The following is a 19,197-nucleotide window of genomic DNA, read 5'->3' as shown; positions in this document are numbered from 1 at the left end:
TCCTGATGCAGAGTCTGTATCATCCAGATCAATTCTTTGTGTAGAAGAACCTGATTACCAAACCAGTTTAGGGGAAGTAATTCTCCTTGTACATGGTACTTGCTTTGGATCTGAATGAGATCTCTTAGCTAGGACCCTAGAATGAAAAAACTGGCCCATCAAATGAAAAGAAGAAGAGAATTTACTGGCGAGCCAAATCAAAATCTCTCTGAAGAGAAACAAATCAAAGAAACACAGAAGTTAGTCATTATAGATTCTTCGATACACCACTTAGTAAAGAGCATCGTTACTTACTGAAACGTAACCTTGGAACTTGTGCATCCTTCCAATTTACGGGGCCCTTCACCTGGCTCAGGTGTTGGGGGGGACGGGCTGTTGAATTCTGCCTCCAGAGTTTTCTTGTTCAAGGCTGTTTTTGTTACACTGGATACAGAACCCAACACTGGCATGGATTTGGACTCTGAGGTGGCTAATATCCCAGTTGGACCTTAAAACCAAACACATACCTCAAGTTTAATAATTCTGTATGATGCTTATTAATATGGCACTGAAAAACAGATTAGCTGAAAATCCCTCAAGAATTGAAAAGGCCCAGTTTGTTAAAATTTGAAGAGCATGCTGGAAAATGTTCTTGTTGGAAATCTGTTCCGCTTTAGTGGTACTACTATGTTTCAATCTACCAGGACCACGCTGAGAAATTGTGTACAGACCTTTAAGAAACCACAAAATCCCAGGCCACAATTCCCTCACTGACCAGGGTCCTTCATAATACTGGAATTGTGGAAAGTCTTTTCTTCTCATAGAGTATGGCTTTCTGACAGCCCTACTTGAACCATTTCGCCTCTCAAGAGTTAATTCTTCCCAAAACTCAGCTCTGCATTTTAAACAGAAAACGGAACCATGTCAAAAGGCTGTTTCTAAAAGGCTCATGAAGGCTTCTTGAGCATTAAACAGTTTTTATGAACATTTTCATTTTAATGTGAATGAGAAGTAAGTGGATTTATTTCCTCTTAAAACACAGACACAAAATCATAAAAATTAAGTGGGAAAGAGTTTGGCTATTTACCTTTTGGACTTTTCTGCTCTTTAGGACAGAATTTAAAAACTGTAATAAAACTTGTTACTGGAATTATTGGCATATCAATCTAAAAATTCTGGGCATTGAAGCCAGTCCCTAATTTTAGGTGGAAAGATTCTATCCTAGTCAGTTTTTCTCAAAGCATGATTGTAGTAAGTGCTTCTTGAAACTTCAGAAGGAATGCTTTTAAAACAAAGAGATTTATGAAATAAGTCACAAATATGCAAATTAAATGACTATTTCTAGAAACAAAGTGAGAGGATAACCTTGAAATGTGCCAGTAAGAAGAGCACAAAACTTGGGTGTCTCTTGGGTGTCTATCCCTAACAAATGTCAGATCATCTTAAAATGGAAAGCACTAGTGGGTATAATCCAAAATGCTAGCTAATCCCTGACCATTGGTATTAAGCTCTGGAATGCTATTCTTACATTTGGATTTAATGTGCTTGATGTACTCAGTATAACAGCGTAACATATCAACTCTAAAAATGAAGGTCTAATTTGAAAAACCTACCTAAGAGAGACTAAAAAATTGTGAACCCATTCTGTTGGACACCTGTCTGAGCCTTGCTCTATGCAGGTGACACAGGACCTCTCTGTTCTAGTGGAAGCCCCAGTTCACAAAGCATTAGTTTCTATCTTTCCTATTTAATTCACCTATACTCTCTAGGCAGACAAGTTTGGACATTATTGGATATTTTTATCTAAAAGGCCTTTTCCGGCTGGGAGTGGTGGCTCATGCCTGTAATCCCAGCACTTTGGGAGGCCGAGGCAGGCGGATCGCCTGAGGTCAGGAGTTAGAGACAAACTCGGCCAACATGGTGAAACCCTGTCTCTACTAAATATACAAAAATCAGCTGGGTTTGATGGTGGGCGCCTGTAATCCCAGCTACATGGGAGGCTGACGCAAGAGAATCGCTTGAACTCAGGAGGCAGAGGTTGCAGTGAGCCGTGATCATGCCACTGCACTCCAGCCTGGGCGACAGAGAGAGACTTTGTCTCAGAGAAAAAAGAAAAAAAGTCCTTTTCTTTCCAGCTATGTCAAGCCTCATGTTGCATGGAGCTGTGGCAGTTAAGAGAGAAGGGCAGAACAGAAAGATCAATTAATTTTAGAGTTCCTGAAAATATAAATATGAAGTTGAATTCAAGATTTGCTTCTGCGCCGGGTGCGGTGGCTCACGCTTGTAATCCCAGCACTTTGGGAGGCCGAGGCGGGCGGATCATGAGGTCAGGAGATTGAGACCACGGTGAAACCCCGTCTCTACTAAAAATACAAAAAATTAGCCGGGCGTGGTGGCGGGCGCCTGTAGTCCCAGCTACTCAGAGAGGCTGAGGCAGGAGAATGGCGTGAACCCGGGAGGCGGAGCTTGCAGTGAGCCGAGATTGAGCCACTGCACTCCAGCCTGGGCGACAGAGCAAGACTCCGTCTCAAAAAAAAAAAAAAAGATTTGCTTCTGATCAGCTCTATTCTGCCCTTGGATAAGCATGGACTACAACACTAGCTAGCTTTAAACAATCTGTGCTTGTAAGAAAGATCTGCTTCTGAATACACCAACACATCTTCTGCAAAAAGGAAGGAAAGTAGTGAGCTAAGCTACAGCTCTTATATTGTTCTTATATACAAAAAGACATTTTTAAAAATGTACACTGTTTAAGAGTATTATTACTGTATCCTGTTTAAGATACTCAATGTTCTCCAAGAGGCACTTGCTGCTCTTTGAAATGTCAGTTTGGTAGACCACAAGGCTAGGTAAAACAAGGGAACATTAGTTAGATGCCTAAGAAAAATCCTAAGGAAAAGGGTACAACATCCTTTGTCCCTGGGGGAGATAACCATTAACCTGAGATCTTAGCTCTGCAAACTCTCAGGCTGTCTCTCTTCTGATGTTTCCTTTCTCTACTTTTGACCTCACATTTACTTTCCCAAAAGCCTTTCTGGGCAGAAGAAAACCACCCCAGAGATTCAAGTACCTGAGACACCAAACTATCCAACTCCTCACCTCTGTCACCTGACTCCCACCATGCAGCTCTGTGGCTTTACTTTCTTCCTTACTTTCCTCCCTGGAATTTTCACTTTGTCACTCCATAGCCTTTATAAAAATATTCACATGGTAAAAGCCACCTCTAGTTTGATAATAGAAAAATGTTTGTACCACCTAAAAAATGGTATGATTTCTTTTTTAGATGGTAAGAGTTTATAAGTTTGTTTCCTTCCTTTTTTTTTTTCTTTTGCTTTGGCTATTAGGAAACTCAAAGGAAATTTCTGCTCAATTACAAGTCACTCCCTTAGTGTGTGTTTGCTCTCTACCTCACCAATGAGTTCTCATTTTTCTATTCATTTATTAACAATTCTATTGAATATGTATTTTCTATTCTTACTGCCCTAAAATAATACAAATATTTGTATATTGGTGGAATATAATACATTAAGTGAAATATTCCTACCATATTCACGAAATGTGTTCCTTTCTGTACTCTGAATTATTCAAATTTCCATATTAACTAAAATAAAAACCTTTGCTCACTTCTTCCATTGAAAACTAACTCTGAAATGAGAGTGTTGCACATTTTGACCAAATTTGTGAGTGAAGTAACAATGTTTCTGGAGAAACAAAAAAGCCAGTGGCAAAACACAAAATGTGAACGACATAGCACTAAAATGGCACATCAACAAAGTCCTTAAAAATAGCAATGTTTACAAGAGCACTTTAAGGCTGAAACGATGAAAAGGATGACTCAAGCACTGATTAAGTCACAAAATGAATAACGATGATATGTCATGGGGAGGCTGCATAATGCTCGCAAAGCCATCCTAAGAAAAAAAATGTTATGGTACCCCCTTAATTTTCCTGAGGTAGTTGTTTTGGGGGGCACAGTAGGAGGGGAGAATCTTTGTAAGATTTTCATAATAGAACTTCCAAACCAACCTAAAAACTGAATGGCTGACTTTTTTTTTTAAAGAAGAAAAGTTTCATCTTCTTATAATAAAAGTTTGGTTGGTATTAAGCCACTTTGGGTTCAAGGAATCAATTTACTCAATTATCTGAGTAAATCTCTCTCTGAACATTAGAACTTGATGATCAAAAACCCATCTTTAATATTCTTGCTACTTAAATTTGGTCAATGTGACTCAGTATTTTCCAGATTTAAACTGTTACGATAGACTACTTGAAGCTGACTGAACTCAATCTAGAAGCTTCAGCCCATTAAGCTGTGGTTGCTGATTAATTTTACTTTAAGGTAGTTTTTTGAAGTCGGCTTCCTACCTGGTCACAAGGGGAAACCTCATAAAGGTTTCCGTTAATTCCCATGACCAAGCTGATGAAACCACTGAAGACACGCACAGTTCTGGGATACACTTGGAGGCCTAATACAGACCTAATGTCACACAAATGCAAACTGTGAGCTCCAGACTTGCTCAGATGGTACATAATAGTCAGTGACAGAGCTTGAATTTCCCAGTCACTCAGTTCATAGGCAGGCACAGTAAGCTAAATGGATACAAAGAGTAAAGATGATTTTCCTGCATTTGTAACTGATATGTAATTTCTACTGCAACTACTAAATGTGTGCTCATTTTGTGCCATGCACATTGCTAAGCATTTTTCACATATTGCCTTAATCTTTAGAATTATCCTATGAAGCAGTGCTTTTATTATTCTCATTATATAGATGAAGAAACTGAGGCACAAAGAGGTTCAGTAATTTGCTTAAGGGCAACCAGCTAGTATACAAGAGAACTAGGACTCAAACTTGGGTGGTCTGGCTCCAGAGCCTGTACTCGATGCTATATTGTTGCCGAAACTCTTCCTGAATGTCTTTACACAAGGGCATCTTGCATTAAACAAATCAGATCTATAAATGCCTGGTTACCTACAAATAAGTAAACACACCAATAAATAAAAATATCTAGGAGTTCTTATGAGATATCCATAAATATCTTTACCCATCCCATACTTCTCACTCACATTAAAAACAAATATTTTAATAATAATTTTTAAAAGATTGTTTCATGTAAAAAGAGACTTAGAAGAAGATGTTTCAGAGATGAAGAGAAGGACTGTGGAGAATTCAAACCGGCTTACTACTGCTATCTGCTTCTGCTGTCACCTTTCTGCGACGCAAAATCCTTTCTAACTCAGTTTCACTGTTTTCAGGGTCAAGGGATTTTAAGCTTCTTGAACTAGTGGATTTGTTAAGTGTCCCCTAAAGTGAAAACAAAACAAAAACAAAAAGGTTAATGTCTTAATACAATATACAAAAGAATATAAAAATCAAACCATGAAAACATTACCAGAATTTGAATGGAATTATGAAACAAAATGAATTTGCTATATATTAATATTTTTTAAATGTGCACATTTTCAACAAGACAGAGTGTTGGATCATTTAAGAAGATGCTACTGATGGTGTAAATGCTAGCTTTTGTTTCGGAAGAACAGTACAAGAACACTTCTGGAAGAGGTGACTATATGAGATTCATCAGTGGGAAGGTACCTGCATAGGGACGATTAAGATGTGATGTGTGTTGACTAGGTGGAGAAGAGAATTGATATATTAAACTCACCTTAGAAGGAAATCTTTATATGGCAGCGACAAGCTACTAAACTGAAATCACAGCGGCACTGAAAAATGTGTGACTGATCCTTCAGAGGGTAACCCTGGCTGCACACCTGATGTCCGTGGTGTCATAGCTGTCAAAGGAGGCACATAATGCTCTCCAGGGCCCGACCCAAAGAAGGGCTGCACTGAGCAGATCTTGACTTCAGTATGAAAGGAAAGTTATAATCATACAGGAGGCAAGCAAGGGTTGGCATCTTAACTCCACATTCCTAACACAGGAGACAGTTAATGTATTATTCAGGGCCCAGAAGACACTGAAGGAAACAAGAGATGCTATAAATCTGTACTCCTGCTGAAACTGATACTGGCTTTCAAGAAGACAGAGAAAGATCCATGTTTCCCTGCTCTGGCTCCTCCGGGAAGTATGTTACAGAGTGAGAGCTATGGTTTTCCATCTCCATTACTAGTCAAGTGTTTGTACAGAACACTGGGTGATGTATTTCTCAGTGATATATAAGGATTTAATACATCAACAAGTCTTTCATAAGAGATGCCCATTATTTCTTTGAAATGGTCCTTCTCAACTGTGCCACATACTTGGGAGGCAGCGGAGGGAGGGGAAGGCAGGAGAACCATAATCTTTTGATCAGAGGAAATAAGAACCTCAAGTCTGGTATAACTTGCCAGACTTCATGCCAGAGTCAAAAGGCAGCTTTTGTCCACCAAGGCTAATAATCTTGCCAGCCTTTGTAATGTTTGAACTCACTAAGGACTTGCCTTAATCCTGCTCCCTCCCTGCCTGCCAACTACCTGAAGGATTCTAATAATTCTACTGGCTAAAAACGGTAACCCTTGTTTCTTCTTTAGCATATAAAACAAAAAAAAAGGTGCTTGTAAAATCAGATGGTTACAAATCTCATAATTAACCTCTATTAAGAGGTTATGTTATTTTGTTTAGGGAAGTTTTTCCCTAACTGCTTAAAGTTACAGAAAAGTAACCTGTTGTCAGGGAGGAAACTGACTAACAAGATTAGGAGATTATATTATTTTGCTGTCAGCTGCCTAATCAACTGGTTTGCAAAAGACTTAAATAAGGCTCATATTTTCATCAGGCATATAACTTTTTCCTTAGAAGTATCTCTTTTTGTTTTTCATTTATTGTGTAAATACATTAAAAGGACTATCACATCACATGTAACACTATAATGGCTTATTTTATCATTAAAATCTGGTTTGTTTCTTTAACATTGCTGATATGCTTCTACGTGTAGAAGAGTCACACCATGAGGTATGACCGATACTGACAAGATACAGAAAATAGAACCATAGCCACTTTACATTTGAAAAAAGTACTACAACAACTATTCCCATATCATTTGTATTTATAATTTTTAAAAACTTACCATCTCTATCATTTGTAAACAGATATTTGAAAAACATATGGTCATCACTACTAAAATAAGTTGTAAAACTACTACATTGTTTCAATAGCAAGGACACTGTGTAATTTTTCTCAATGGCTTGATTTAATTCAAGGAAAATTTATGTGTGTGTTCGTACATACATACATACCTTTCAAGGTATCTTTTATTGATGAATGTATCTTTCACAATATTTTCTAGTTTTTTATTTGGATAATGGCATTATTTCCTCAAATTCTTGACTGTAGTAAGCTACTCTCTCATCATACCTGATTACTGAAGGAATCCATTTTCCATGTTTTAACCCTTGAATCCCCAACTCCTTTCTCCATTTACTGACAGATGTGGTGGCTTCAGCTAATATATGAGTAAACTTTCAATACAAGGACAATTGTGGAGGAAAGAAAGGTTTCTGCATGACTCTCAACTGAAATGATGAAGAGCTCAGCTAATAAAATACCAAGACTATTTTAGTTATCTCTTTATATTAGAATCATAAAATTTGAGAATCAGAAATTAACTTAGAAACTGTGGTACATATAATTCCTTCACTTTATAGAAAAGAGAATTCAAATTCAGTGAGCCTCAGGGTCTGGGGACAGGTCCCACAATAAGTCATTGATAGGGCTGGATCTAGAACTTAGATTTCCCAAGTCCCAAACCAATACTCTTTTTCTACTTCAAACCACTATGATCATTTAACAATCTTAGGCCCCATGTTAGTTAAATGTTCATAATACTAACTAATCTAATTGTCAGGCAAAATTAACTATTCAAAAATTTCTGGGTATTTTGGAAAACTGAAGATGTCTGAAAAAGACCCGTAATATAATTTTTTAAAAATTGCTTTTAGTTCTTTGATTTACAGCCAACTGAAATTGAGAAGAGAATTTTGATTTGTATCAATCTATTCTTCAGCAATCACCACTGTCACTTAGAGTGGCTTTTTAAGTGACTGGGGTGACTCAAAAGGTTTCATTTCCTAAACCTCAAAACCTTTTGTGACTATGAGAAATGGACTATACATATTTTTATCTACAAAATATCCACCTTTAAAACTTAAGTGGAAGTAGGTTTGGAAAAACGAGGTCAGTCAATACTGAGACATTAAAAACTGGCCTGAAAATTGTTCAACTCAGAAAATAGAATAGGGTTTTGAAACTCCCCCAAACCAGAGACTTGTTTTCTACCTGTGGGCTAACTTAGCAGAAGGCCAAATCACTAAGTCTTACAACTTGGGTCACATTCCGTTTCATCAAAAAATAACCCACACTGAGCTTCTTTCTGGTTCTGTTTTACAATAGAACCGAACACAGTGTTTTTTGGTTTCTTGACAACCCCTGGTACCAGTGCTTGTGTTTTTCAGTACACAACTGCAGGCTTTTTGTGTTCCATCTTAATTGTTTCTTACATGCCGTGATTGTGAGGTTGGCACCATGTGCTTTACAGGGTACTAACTTCAATAATCCTAATAGTCTGAACTCCAACAACGAGCACCACTAAAGACCCAAATGTCCGGCAGGTCGAGCTAGGAGCTTTCTTTTTATCTTTCTTATAAGAATGTGTGTGGTTTATAGGCTCCAGGTGACAGGGAATTACAAATGGTCCATCCTCCCTCAAAGAAACTTCTATGGGGGAAGAGAAGAACTGCCACTTGGCAAAGAGTAGGGGAGAGAATCATGAGTTCTTTTTAAAAAACTTAATGTAAAGAAATAATATTGTCAGAGTAGTAACTCCTAGCGATACATTAATGCCAAGTAAGGCAGTGAGATCTAAAGATAGATCCAAGGCAAGAAGGATGGGGGTATTTGCACTAAAAAAGATGTCTTAAAATTTTTTATAATTTATAAATTATTTCACGAATTTCTCTCCTTGAAGTGGCACAAAATTATGGGGAATATGGTATTTAAGAGTAATGCTGTAATTCAGTAAACTTGCTACCATGCAGCATTCTCAGAGAATGGGATATCTTGGCTAATCAAATATTATCATATGTACCTCATAGAGCTGTCTGATTTTCAAAATTAACCTAATTTTTAAAAAGTCAAACTCAGTACAGTCTATTCTTTCACTGTTGACCAGAACTGTGCCCCAGGGGACATCTTTATGAACATGAATTAGCATTATAACACAAACACAACAAAAGAGACTGTCATAGGGAGTTCTCCTTAATAGAACACTGAATAACAGACTTTTCTGATCAAAGAATCCATTAGATAATCACCACATGCTTTTTCAATGGCTTTAATACATTATTCTGTAGGAAGGCCACCACTGTTAGCCAGTGATATACCTCTCTTCAGTGCTAATCCCACTCACTTAAAACTAAAGCAAACTAATTAAGCCATTCTGGGTTAAGTCTACTGTTTAAAGACATGCTTGATGAAAATAATCTTGTTTACCACAATTATGTGGATGTCTACATGCAATGCATAATTAGCACAGCAACAACAAACATGGGAGTATTCAGTCTTGTACCTCTGCCCCCATGTTTGTTGACTTACTGTGCATAATAACTGGGATTGGGACTGTAACAGGATCTGAGAATAGAGCTCTTAGTATCTGAAACATTTTCTAAGTGAGGCGTCTGTCTCTGACAGCAACTGCTGGAGAGTGCAGTAGCCGCTGATTCCATTGGCAAAAGCTCACAGTTTGAAAAGCAAAAATACGACTAGGAAGGGACACGAAGCATGCTCTCCAACTGTCAGAAAATAAAATTAGTAACATAAAAAAAGGGCCTCTTATTTTATTCCTCGATTTATCATCAAATAATTGTTTCGACTGTGAGGAAAGGCAGACTGTGACCCTAATACGAAGCTATTTGGGGAGGAGCTTAGCTTCACATTTAGGATTCTCCTTTTAGGCTTCAAAGTAAAGCATTATTCATCTATTATATTTCTGTTTCTCATCAACATGTACGGATCCTTACATATGGCCAGACACTTCATCTTCAAGCTGTGATGCCAGGATTGGAGGGCAAGAATAGGAAACAATGACTTTGGTGAAAGTGTAACCACTCTTTTAGAACAAAATCAGCACAGTGTTATTTGAAAAATTATTAACATATGTGATGGGGCAGTCTGTAAGCACAATCAGATAAACTGGCCAAAGATGAGGCTAATTGTAAATGGGAATAAAACACACCACAAACAATTCACAAAAAAAAAGATTTTAAAATACTCTCCTTGCATTTCCCCATTAGCTAAACAATAAACCGAAATCTATTCTTACCAGTATTCCTTTTAGTTCATCCACTGCACTTTCGCAGCCTTTCAAAGATTCTGGCTATAATTTTAAAAAGAAAGAAAAATTACTGAGTAATTCAGTTTTAAAATACTAAACAATGATTTTTACATGGCAAAATATTAGTAGCCTTATATTGGTAATATGTATGACTATATATATTTTTAAATTAGGACTATGTCTTAAGGTTGGGAAAAAATACTAGCCATGTTAGTGCTTTCAAGTAGCAGTTAAACGAAAAATAAGAAGTTATATTCAAAGCAAAAGGAGACAAGCTACCCTCTTCTAAATACCATATTGTTACCTCTTGATTATTATCATAGACAGAGAAGATTTGGTAGACATCGGATTTCAAAGATCTGATTCCAAATTATTCAGAGCTTCTTACAATACAATAAACTGTCCTCTACCTGCATTGCTGGACTCTGCCAGCAAGCAGAGACTAGAAAGAAGGCAGTGCAGAGCAGAAGCAAGCCACAGGGCAGAAAACCTCTCTCAGCTCCACCAGCTATGGGAGGAGGTCAGCTTACAGGGGCCTGGCATGTAAGAATTTCACAAGAGGACAGAGTCGAGAGAGCAGGGACCAGCAAAGAACCTGGCTACAGGAGAAAGTTAGCATGGCTGGCTGCCAGAGCAGTCAAAGACCTCAGAGGAGGTGTAGTCCAACCACTCATCTTGGAAGGAAAGTCAGGCTTCAGCAAGGTAGTATTTGAGTTAGGCGTCTTGATTACAAGCTCAGCTCTCTTCTGGCCATACCATGGACAAAATAATTTGAAGTAAAATTCTGGGTATGATTTGCCTGCCCCACAATACCTAACGATCTCTGCAGATCACTCAACTAATTTAATGGAGGGAAAATTTAGCATGAGGACCTCATGAAAAGTAAGTTCAGGAAAGACTTCTGATCTCCCTCGTACCACTTCCTTTCACGAAGGATAGAGATGAAGGGGGGAAACTTGCAAGACATAGTGAAAGGAACCCCTTGAGCCTCTTATTCCTGGAAAAGAGGTAAGGTTATATTCTCTCTCATCAAAAAATGAGAGTTAATCAACAGCAACCTATAATCGTTTCCTCTCAAAAACAGAATTTAAAAATAAGATCCTACTTCAAATTTTAAAAACAGAGAAGAAGTAAGAGAGAGAGAGGTTTGCTGCTCGTGTACAAAGCTGACTAAGGCATTCAGCTCTCATAGCGCAGATTTTCTGTGAAATACACATGCCTTTAGTGCCAGTCAATAAGCACTAGGACACTAATTTCAACCACACTAGCACCACCACCACCACCACCACCAAGGAATTTAGAAAATAAGCAGTTAAATTAATATCCTCAAGGCAGGCTTGACTTCTGCAGGTCAATCCTTCAGGTGATAAGCTGTGACGTTCAAACAAATGCCCTGCCTTTAGGCATATCCAAAAGTGCTGCCATGCCACTCAGGCTGCCCTCTGACTGCACAAGCCTTTCAAACCCTAGACCACAAAATGTCACCATTTGTGACATTTCAGGAAAGCCCCGATGGTACTAGGGGAAGACGTCTGTCCTCAAGCATGCAGTGACCATTTGTTTTAAAGGTTATTGACCAGGTCATTCAGCACTATATCTACACAGTTTAAGATTACCAGCAAAAAACCCAGAAGTCCACTGATCCTTGTTCAGTTGCTTCCCAGATTTTGAATTGACATTAAATAATGTGTAACTGCAGGAAGAGTCATGGGAAGAAAGAAAAAGCACAAAGTGATATTCTGAAAATGAAAGTACGTATGGAACATTGATTGCTTATGATTTAAGAAGTTTTCAACTTTTTTCTTTCTAAAACTAATTTTGTTTCTTTATGGCATTGTATTTTTCTCTAGTAATAGTTTGGTTTTGCTTATTCTTTCCATAATTAGTGGTGATGTGAAAGTCATAAAAATTGATTCTTTTTCAAAGGTGGCACACAGACCTTGCATTTTGAAGTATTTTCACACTTTATTCCATTTGATCTTGACAACAACCCCATGTGTCAGATAAGGCAGGTGCTATCCCCATCTTGAAGAGAAGAAATGTGGGGAAGCTGGGTGACAGTGCCAGGGCCCAACTCCAAGAGCTCTGCTCTTCACTCTCTTGCCAGACACCCGCACTGGGCCAGCTGTGCCAGATCATTCTACACACTCAGCTTCTCCTCCAGTTTTACATTTCATCTTTTACTTAGAAAACTGCTTTCAGATCATTAGCACAAGACTGAATGAACTATTTTACGTGGTTGGCTGAAGCTTCTGTTTCTTTAGATGTAAATTTACTCTTGGAGTTGAGTATTCTTTCCCTCTTTCCAATCCTTTCCCATGTACAGCCCACACTATAGCCACTCTCGCCTTGCCTGGCTATCTTGCCTGGCTGTGACAAAGTGGCAACTTAGAAAACCCATCAGAGGTGGGCATGGTGGCTCATGCCTGTAATCCCAACACTTTGGGAGGCCAAGGCGGACAGATCAGGAAGTCTAGAGATCAAGACCATCCTGGCCAACACGGTGAAACCCTGTCTTTACTAAAAATACAAAAATTAGCTGGGCATGGTGGCATGCGCCTGTAGTTCTAGCTACTTGGGAGGCTGAGGCAGGAGAATCGCTTGAACACGGGAGGCAGAGGTTGCAGTGAGCCGAGATTGCGCCACTGCACTCTAGCCTGGCGACAGAGTAAGACTCCATCTAAAAAAAAAAAAAAAATTGAAAAAGAAATCCCTCAGAATGTGTACTGAACAGTCATAACACTGGGGGACGTTCACACAGTTAAGGTAGGGCAGCCTTGAGAGGGAGAAAGAACCAAATCACAAAGGTTAGTGAAGAAGGCGGAGGAAAAAGAGGAAGTGGAGGAAGAGGAAGAACCGGTTAGTTCATACCTAATTAGAGAGGAGAAAGAATATTTTTCAAGAACAATGTTTAAAACTATTATTGGGCTTATTTAAATGTAGCAGATATACAAACAAAGGCAGGGGAGAGATATGAAAGGGACTCTAGGCGACTTCACAGATCCTGGAGGGCTCACTGTGGTCTAGTTTAGGAGAGAGTTTTTCTCCTTGAAGTGACTTGGAAAACATTTTGTGAAATTAATGAAAAACAATCATATAAGTCTCACTATTTTCCCCAAAGTTGTCCTAGTTTTGTTCTGCTGTTACTATTATGTGATTCCATCCACTATAATAGAAGCCTCAGAAAGGCGAGGGTTTTTGCCTATTTCGTTCACTACTTTATCCCCCGTGCTTAAAACAGTATCTGGCACATAGTAGATAATCAGTAGAATCACACAAAAGAATCAGGAATCAAAGAAAAGAAAGGACATGATAATTGTTATTTGTTTGGTGTAACAGTTCATATTACTGTCTCTCGCAATGAGACGACAGCATCCCCAAAATAACATGGCTTCCTTTTTATACTGATTTAGGTACACCATGGGTCCTCCTGAAACATGCTTATGTGGAAGTAAAAGCTTTTGTGACACATTAGCTTTATCCTAAGATCTGACAGTGGGTCCTGATGCAGCTTTCATCAAATTTCAAATTTATACATTTAAAAAAGGAAATATCAAACAGGGAAAAAAGCATTTAGTCATTCCATACCTTTGTCTTCGGTCTGGCTGTCTGATTAACGGGTCTAAGATGAACTCCCTTTTTAATTCTATCCATCATCTCTTCAACTGCTTGCCTCTTCAGATCTGTGACTTCTTCAGCTGTTCAAAGAACACATACAGAAATCCTCTTATGTTACAAGAAAACAGCTACTTCCTATTTTTGGTGACTTGGAAAAATTACACTATGCAATTAATCACAGTCATTTTTCATTCACAGTTGCAGAACACTAAAAATTTACTAAGGTTAACAGCTATCAGGTAGCAACACTTAAAGAAAAAAAATTTAGAGAAAAAATCTAATCAGAAAAATAAGAGTTATAAAAATTTGTAGCCTGGATCCAAGTCAGTATTGTCTTGCCTCGTCAACAAAGTAGACTTTGTTCATTTGTCAACATTTCTCCAGGTCTTTAAAATCCCAACTTTGTGCCTAATCCCAAATAATCTTTGTCTCAAATATGTTTTTACAACTTACTGTACATCCTATGTCAAAGAAATCAGCCTAAAAAAGAAACAACTACCAGAAATCCATTAGGGGGAAAAAAAGATGAAATAGATGTTTTTTCTTGTTGGAATAAATCTATAGTCAAAAGACAAACAGCAAATAAATAAAATCTATTTTTAAATTGCCATCTTTTGTTAATGAATCACATGGAAAGGAAACATTTAAGCACACCTTTCTCAAGTCTTTCTAAATTGTCAATGTTAAAAGAAAATATACATGTAGCAATAATTGCAATTAGGTAATTATATTTGATTTTAAAATTCAACTATCTATTGTTTAACGTTGCCACTATTTTGCTGCAAAATAAATAAATAAATAAGAGGTGGAGATGTGTATCAATTGGATGAATGTAACTGAGGTAAACTTAAACTTGTTGATCAGAAAAGTGAAATGTCTCTCTTGTAGAACAGCTTAACCAAAATCACAGAACCGTTTCAGAACATTTATCACCATTAATGCAGTTCTAGGTCTTGTATTTACTTCCATCTAGCTCACTGCAGCCAACATATTTGGCTTATCTCATAAGGACCTTCCAATTACCATCTTTAATAGACTCTACACTGCCTGGTAATATGGTAGGCACTCAACAAGTCTCTACTGACTACTGGCTTCTGAAGTTTCTGCTTTAAATGGCTACTAATATTTTTACCATTTGAGTAGAAATGACTAAACCCCAAAAGTCTGGCTTCTAAATGCAGACAATCACTACTGCATCCCCATGCTAATTAGCTCTAGTATCAGGCTTTGCAATAAGGAGGCCTAAATTATGGCTTCTTTTTCTTCTAGAAGGCCAGATTCCATTCCAACCCTGGGTAGCCATTCCTCTTGTGTAAGTGCCTAGGGGAGCAACTAAGAGAGACCAGAAGTTTCCATTACCCTCATCTATACAAGTCTGCAACGAGGGATCACTGCTATATTCACTGTATAACCTAGGTTTTCTGATACTGTCCTAACTTCAAAGATAATTGTCAGCCTCAGAAGCCTTGCTGAGAATTAAAACCTCTCAACATGTAAACAACAGTTTTCAGATCCAGAAGTCAAAACAAGTATCTTTTGCCAAGCAACATGGGAAACATGGTCACCAAAGTTAGAACTCATCTACCAGTAAATGAAAGATGACTAAACTGTGGGTTGATCAACCATGTGCCCTTAAGCAGCATTTTCTTGGGCAGCTTCTTCTGACGGTTCATAAACATCAACAAAGGAACAGATAAGTAAATTATTATGGGTAGAAGTTCATTCATTCATTCAATCATTCATTCCTTTATTCACTCACTCACTCAATATCTGAGTATCTGTTGTGAACTACACAGTGCTTTTGCCGACCCTACCCAAACCCAGGGAGATAAAACCCAGATCTGCCATTCAAGTGTCTGGTATGGGTATGGGATTTATTCCCGAGAATTTAGAAAATACTTTTTTTTCTTTTTTTTTTAAGATAGAGTCTTGCTCCATCGCCCAGAGCTGGAGTGCAATGGCATGATCTCGGCTCACTGCAACCTCCACCTCCCGGGTTCAAGCAATTCTCCTGCCTCAGCCTCTCGAGTAGCTAGGATTACAAGCGCGTGCCACTACGCCCAGCTAATTTTTGTATTTTTAGTAGAGATGGGGTTTCACCATAGAAAATAAATTTTTAAAACATTTGATTTTTCAGAAAGTCTGCCATTTTGAGACTAGGAAGAGCTGCATGGTAATAGGAACACCGCCTACAAACAGATTAGCACTCTGTAAGGAATGACTGAAACCCAATTAAATGCACCATACAAAAACTAATTAAGGCAGACAGATGGAGAATTATGGTCAACACCATTCAAATCTGCTACAGCATCTAACATAGCAGGAATTTAAAGTAGTTTCTTATATTTGCTTGCCAGAATCATAGTGATAATTCAGAGACGTGCCACTATCTGTATTGTGTACAGATTATAAACCAGGCTTTAATTTCTCAGTCTTTTTCAAATGTAAAGGCTTAATTGGTTTTAAGGAAAAGAAATCATTCTTATCAGATTCCCTACTCAGGCGCAATACAAGAGCAATGCGAGGTTAGCTACACAAGCTTTCTCTCTTGCTGACCCTGTTTTTGAACTAGCAAAAAGCAATCTATACGAACTTCTAAACTATTAAGCAGTTCTAATAAATCTGCAAGAATCACCTACAGAGAGCTCATGGTATGTTTTGTAAATCTTTCTGCAATCACACAGTTGGTAATTGTCTCACAAAAGCATGTAATCAAGGGGACAATAGAAATATGCAGGATACTGGAGATTAAAGAAAAGGGACAAATGAAGACAACAGGTCTAATGTTATTGAACTGCCACAGGAAAATAAAATCAAATGCTCTTTGAGTTAGTGCTTCAAGGTCAGTCTTGGATCAAAAAGCTACATGTAATTAATTGGGGCTTAAATTTTAAGACCCACTTGAAAAATAAGTTAGTTCCTTATAAAAAAAAGACCCACAGACAAAACCATTACCTTATTACTAAATAAAACCTTCTGCTATTACCTCGAAGAAATGAAAATGAATTTCCAAATTCCACAGGATTACTATTTCTTTCACTTTCTTTTAAAGGTAATTAAAAAAAAAATCTTATGCCACCATAATATACCAAATTTCTAAAGAATACATTATAGTTGAATTAAGTTCAAATCTGACATCGGGTCATAAAGTTAAAGAAATTTCCTTACCTACAATAATCACAAGAACCTGTGGGATGAGGATTCCCTTTGCTCCTCCCAAAGGATGGCTAGTACCTTTTCCATGTTTTTCTATGCTAACATTTTGAGTATTTTCTGTGCCGGATACTACCCTAAACACTTTTCATGTTGTGAGACTCACTAATTCTCACAACAATCCTGTGAAATAGTAAATACTATTACCCCCATTCTACAGATTAGCAAATCAAGGCACAGCGAAGTAAGAAAAGATCAACAAATTAATGACCTAACTGTATGATAAACAGTAGGCATACTTCTGAAATCCAGAACTGGCCTAATAAATACATTCTTGTCAAAATCAGAGTTATTATCTTCAGAGTGTAATGATCTCTTACATTCAATTATTAAAACTATCTATAAAATATTATAGTCTTTCTTTACAATGAAGTTTTTAGAGCCATAAGTAAGGAGTAAAAGTTTCCCCACTAATAAACTCTGAAAACCTTACCAAATGTAAGTTAAAAACCATCATAAGATGCTAACCTAAGAAAGAAAACACAGTGAATGTGAGACCAGTCACTATGTTATAAATGCAAACCCCGAAGTGTCACAGAGAATCCCAATGTTTGATGCTTTACATTAATTCATCATGCATTTAATTATTGATTTATTCACTCAACAACTATTTTTTCAGTGTGACCTATTAACAAGACACTATAAATAACTGCCTTGCCAGATAGAAGGAGGGTAGTGCTTCAGCCACGTGTGAGTAGAGTGTGCATTATTCAAGGCTGTGTGATTTTTAGGGTTGCTCCATTCTAAAATCTCAAGAGCAACTTCTATATTGGTAACTCTACTTAGAATCCCAAAATAGCAATCTGGTAGCCCAAAGATGTGGGAGAAAATACTGTCACATTTCATGAATTATAAATAAACATCATTTTTGTAAGAAAAACTGTATAGTTCCTAAAATTGGGGGTTAAGAAATTTTAGAATAATTTTTCTTTTTAATTTAAGGTGCTTCCAAAGTTGACAAATTGATGATGTGATTTACTTGGAAGGAAAATTCATTTCATTACAATTTCTCCCCAGCCCTCTAAGTTATACCAATTGTCTCCCCCGAAAAAATTGAAACAAAATTTAAATTACAGCATCAGGAAACGCTAATAACCAGTAATGCAAGAGTAGGGCCGCCCAGCAAATCACCAAAGGCGGAATTGCTTCAGAATCCTGCAATGGCTTGCGCAATGCAGAATTTGCCTTTCAGCCCCATTAATGTGCAGACGAATAGATTCCAAAGGATTGCAGAAGGCAGGCACAGAAAGCCAATTCTTAGAGATAAAATCAGCTTTCATTTGTAATGGTGCTGCAAGATTCCTGCTAAGAGAGAAAAAAACTAAGTCCAAACTTCAATTCATTCAATATGCATGAAGGCAGTGGGATGCTGCCGAGAAGAGTAAACCCTCAAAGAGCTTGCAATTTGCTCAGGGGGAGAGAGGTAGAAATAACTCAAACACCACAGCCAGAGTAAGAGGTAGGGAGTGGGACATTAAATCCTTAAAGTAACAGAATTTAAAGCAAAATGCTGTCACAATGCATGGTAATGAGCTACTCATTATCATGTTGTTTATACTAATAAAATAGGATAAAGAGGAGGATAAAGAGTCTGGAACACACCAGCTATCTGCCCAGAATCTGCACGGAGGCTATGGAATTAGAATGGCAGGCACAGAGGACCAAGATCTGGCCCCCTTGTTTTAAGCCTTTGCTGTCACTGTGGCTGCACACCAAACCAACTCCAGTGCATCTAGGCATTTGCTGGCTCTGCTCAATGGCAGGGCCCTTCTCCCTCCAGTCCCATCTCATCATTGTCCTGTATACCTCGATCTCCAATGAACCAGAGTCCTGTGAATTTTACCTCCCTAAATAGTTCCTGAATTCATGCATGTCTCTCTACCCCTGCTGCTACTACCCTCATCTAAGCTACCATCAACATTCATCTGAATGACTGCAATAGTCTTCCCTCATCCACCCTCATCCATTTACAGTCTGTTCTCTCACTGCAGCCAGTGTGATTTTTTTTAAGGACAATTCTCATCATGTTATACCTCTGCTTAAAACTTCTACTGCTCTTAG

At 37.9% G+C, this 19,197-nt stretch overlaps 2 protein-coding genes across 9 annotated transcripts in view; one reads left to right on the top strand and one right to left on the bottom strand.

Annotated features, from left to right (window-relative positions):
- The window catches only part of SHTN1 (shootin 1), a 121,657-nt gene that overhangs the window by 17,039 nt on the left and 85,421 nt on the right, over nucleotides 1-19,197 (bottom strand). For 3 of the 5 annotated variants that reach the window (XM_055247949.2, XM_063617355.1, XM_055247957.2), the window contains 4 exons: nucleotides 13,894-14,003; nucleotides 10,294-10,347; nucleotides 5,164-5,284; nucleotides 295-487 (listed from right to left, as the gene is read on the bottom strand). In XM_055247949.2, the coding sequence (XP_055103924.1) occupies nucleotides 295-487; nucleotides 5,164-5,284; nucleotides 10,294-10,347; nucleotides 13,894-14,003 (478 nt within the window). The remainder of the gene's footprint in view (nucleotides 1-294; nucleotides 488-5,163; nucleotides 5,285-10,293; nucleotides 10,348-13,893; nucleotides 14,004-19,197) is intronic. The other 2 variants (XR_010115553.1, XM_055248000.2) reach the window with 1 other exon arrangement.
- The window catches only part of ENO4 (enolase 4), a 412,386-nt gene that overhangs the window by 323,426 nt on the left and 69,763 nt on the right, over nucleotides 1-19,197 (top strand). Inside the window, exon 14 of one of the 4 annotated variants that reach the window (XM_055248035.2) lies at nucleotides 10,002-10,094. The exons of the other annotated variants lie outside the window; for them this stretch is intronic. Coding sequence (XP_055104010.2) covers nucleotides 10,002-10,048 — 47 coding nt within the window. The 3' untranslated portion in view covers nucleotides 10,049-10,094. Of the gene's footprint in view, nucleotides 1-10,001; nucleotides 10,095-19,197 lie in introns of those variants that run through there. 4 annotated transcript variants of the gene reach the window in all.

The sequence above is a fragment of the Symphalangus syndactylus genome, chromosome 2 (genome assembly GCF_028878055.3).
Source record: "Symphalangus syndactylus isolate Jambi chromosome 2, NHGRI_mSymSyn1-v2.1_pri, whole genome shotgun sequence".
In the NCBI taxonomy this organism is placed as follows: domain Eukaryota; kingdom Metazoa; phylum Chordata; class Mammalia; order Primates; family Hylobatidae; genus Symphalangus; species Symphalangus syndactylus.
This window is presented reverse-complemented; position numbering and strand designations above follow the sequence as displayed.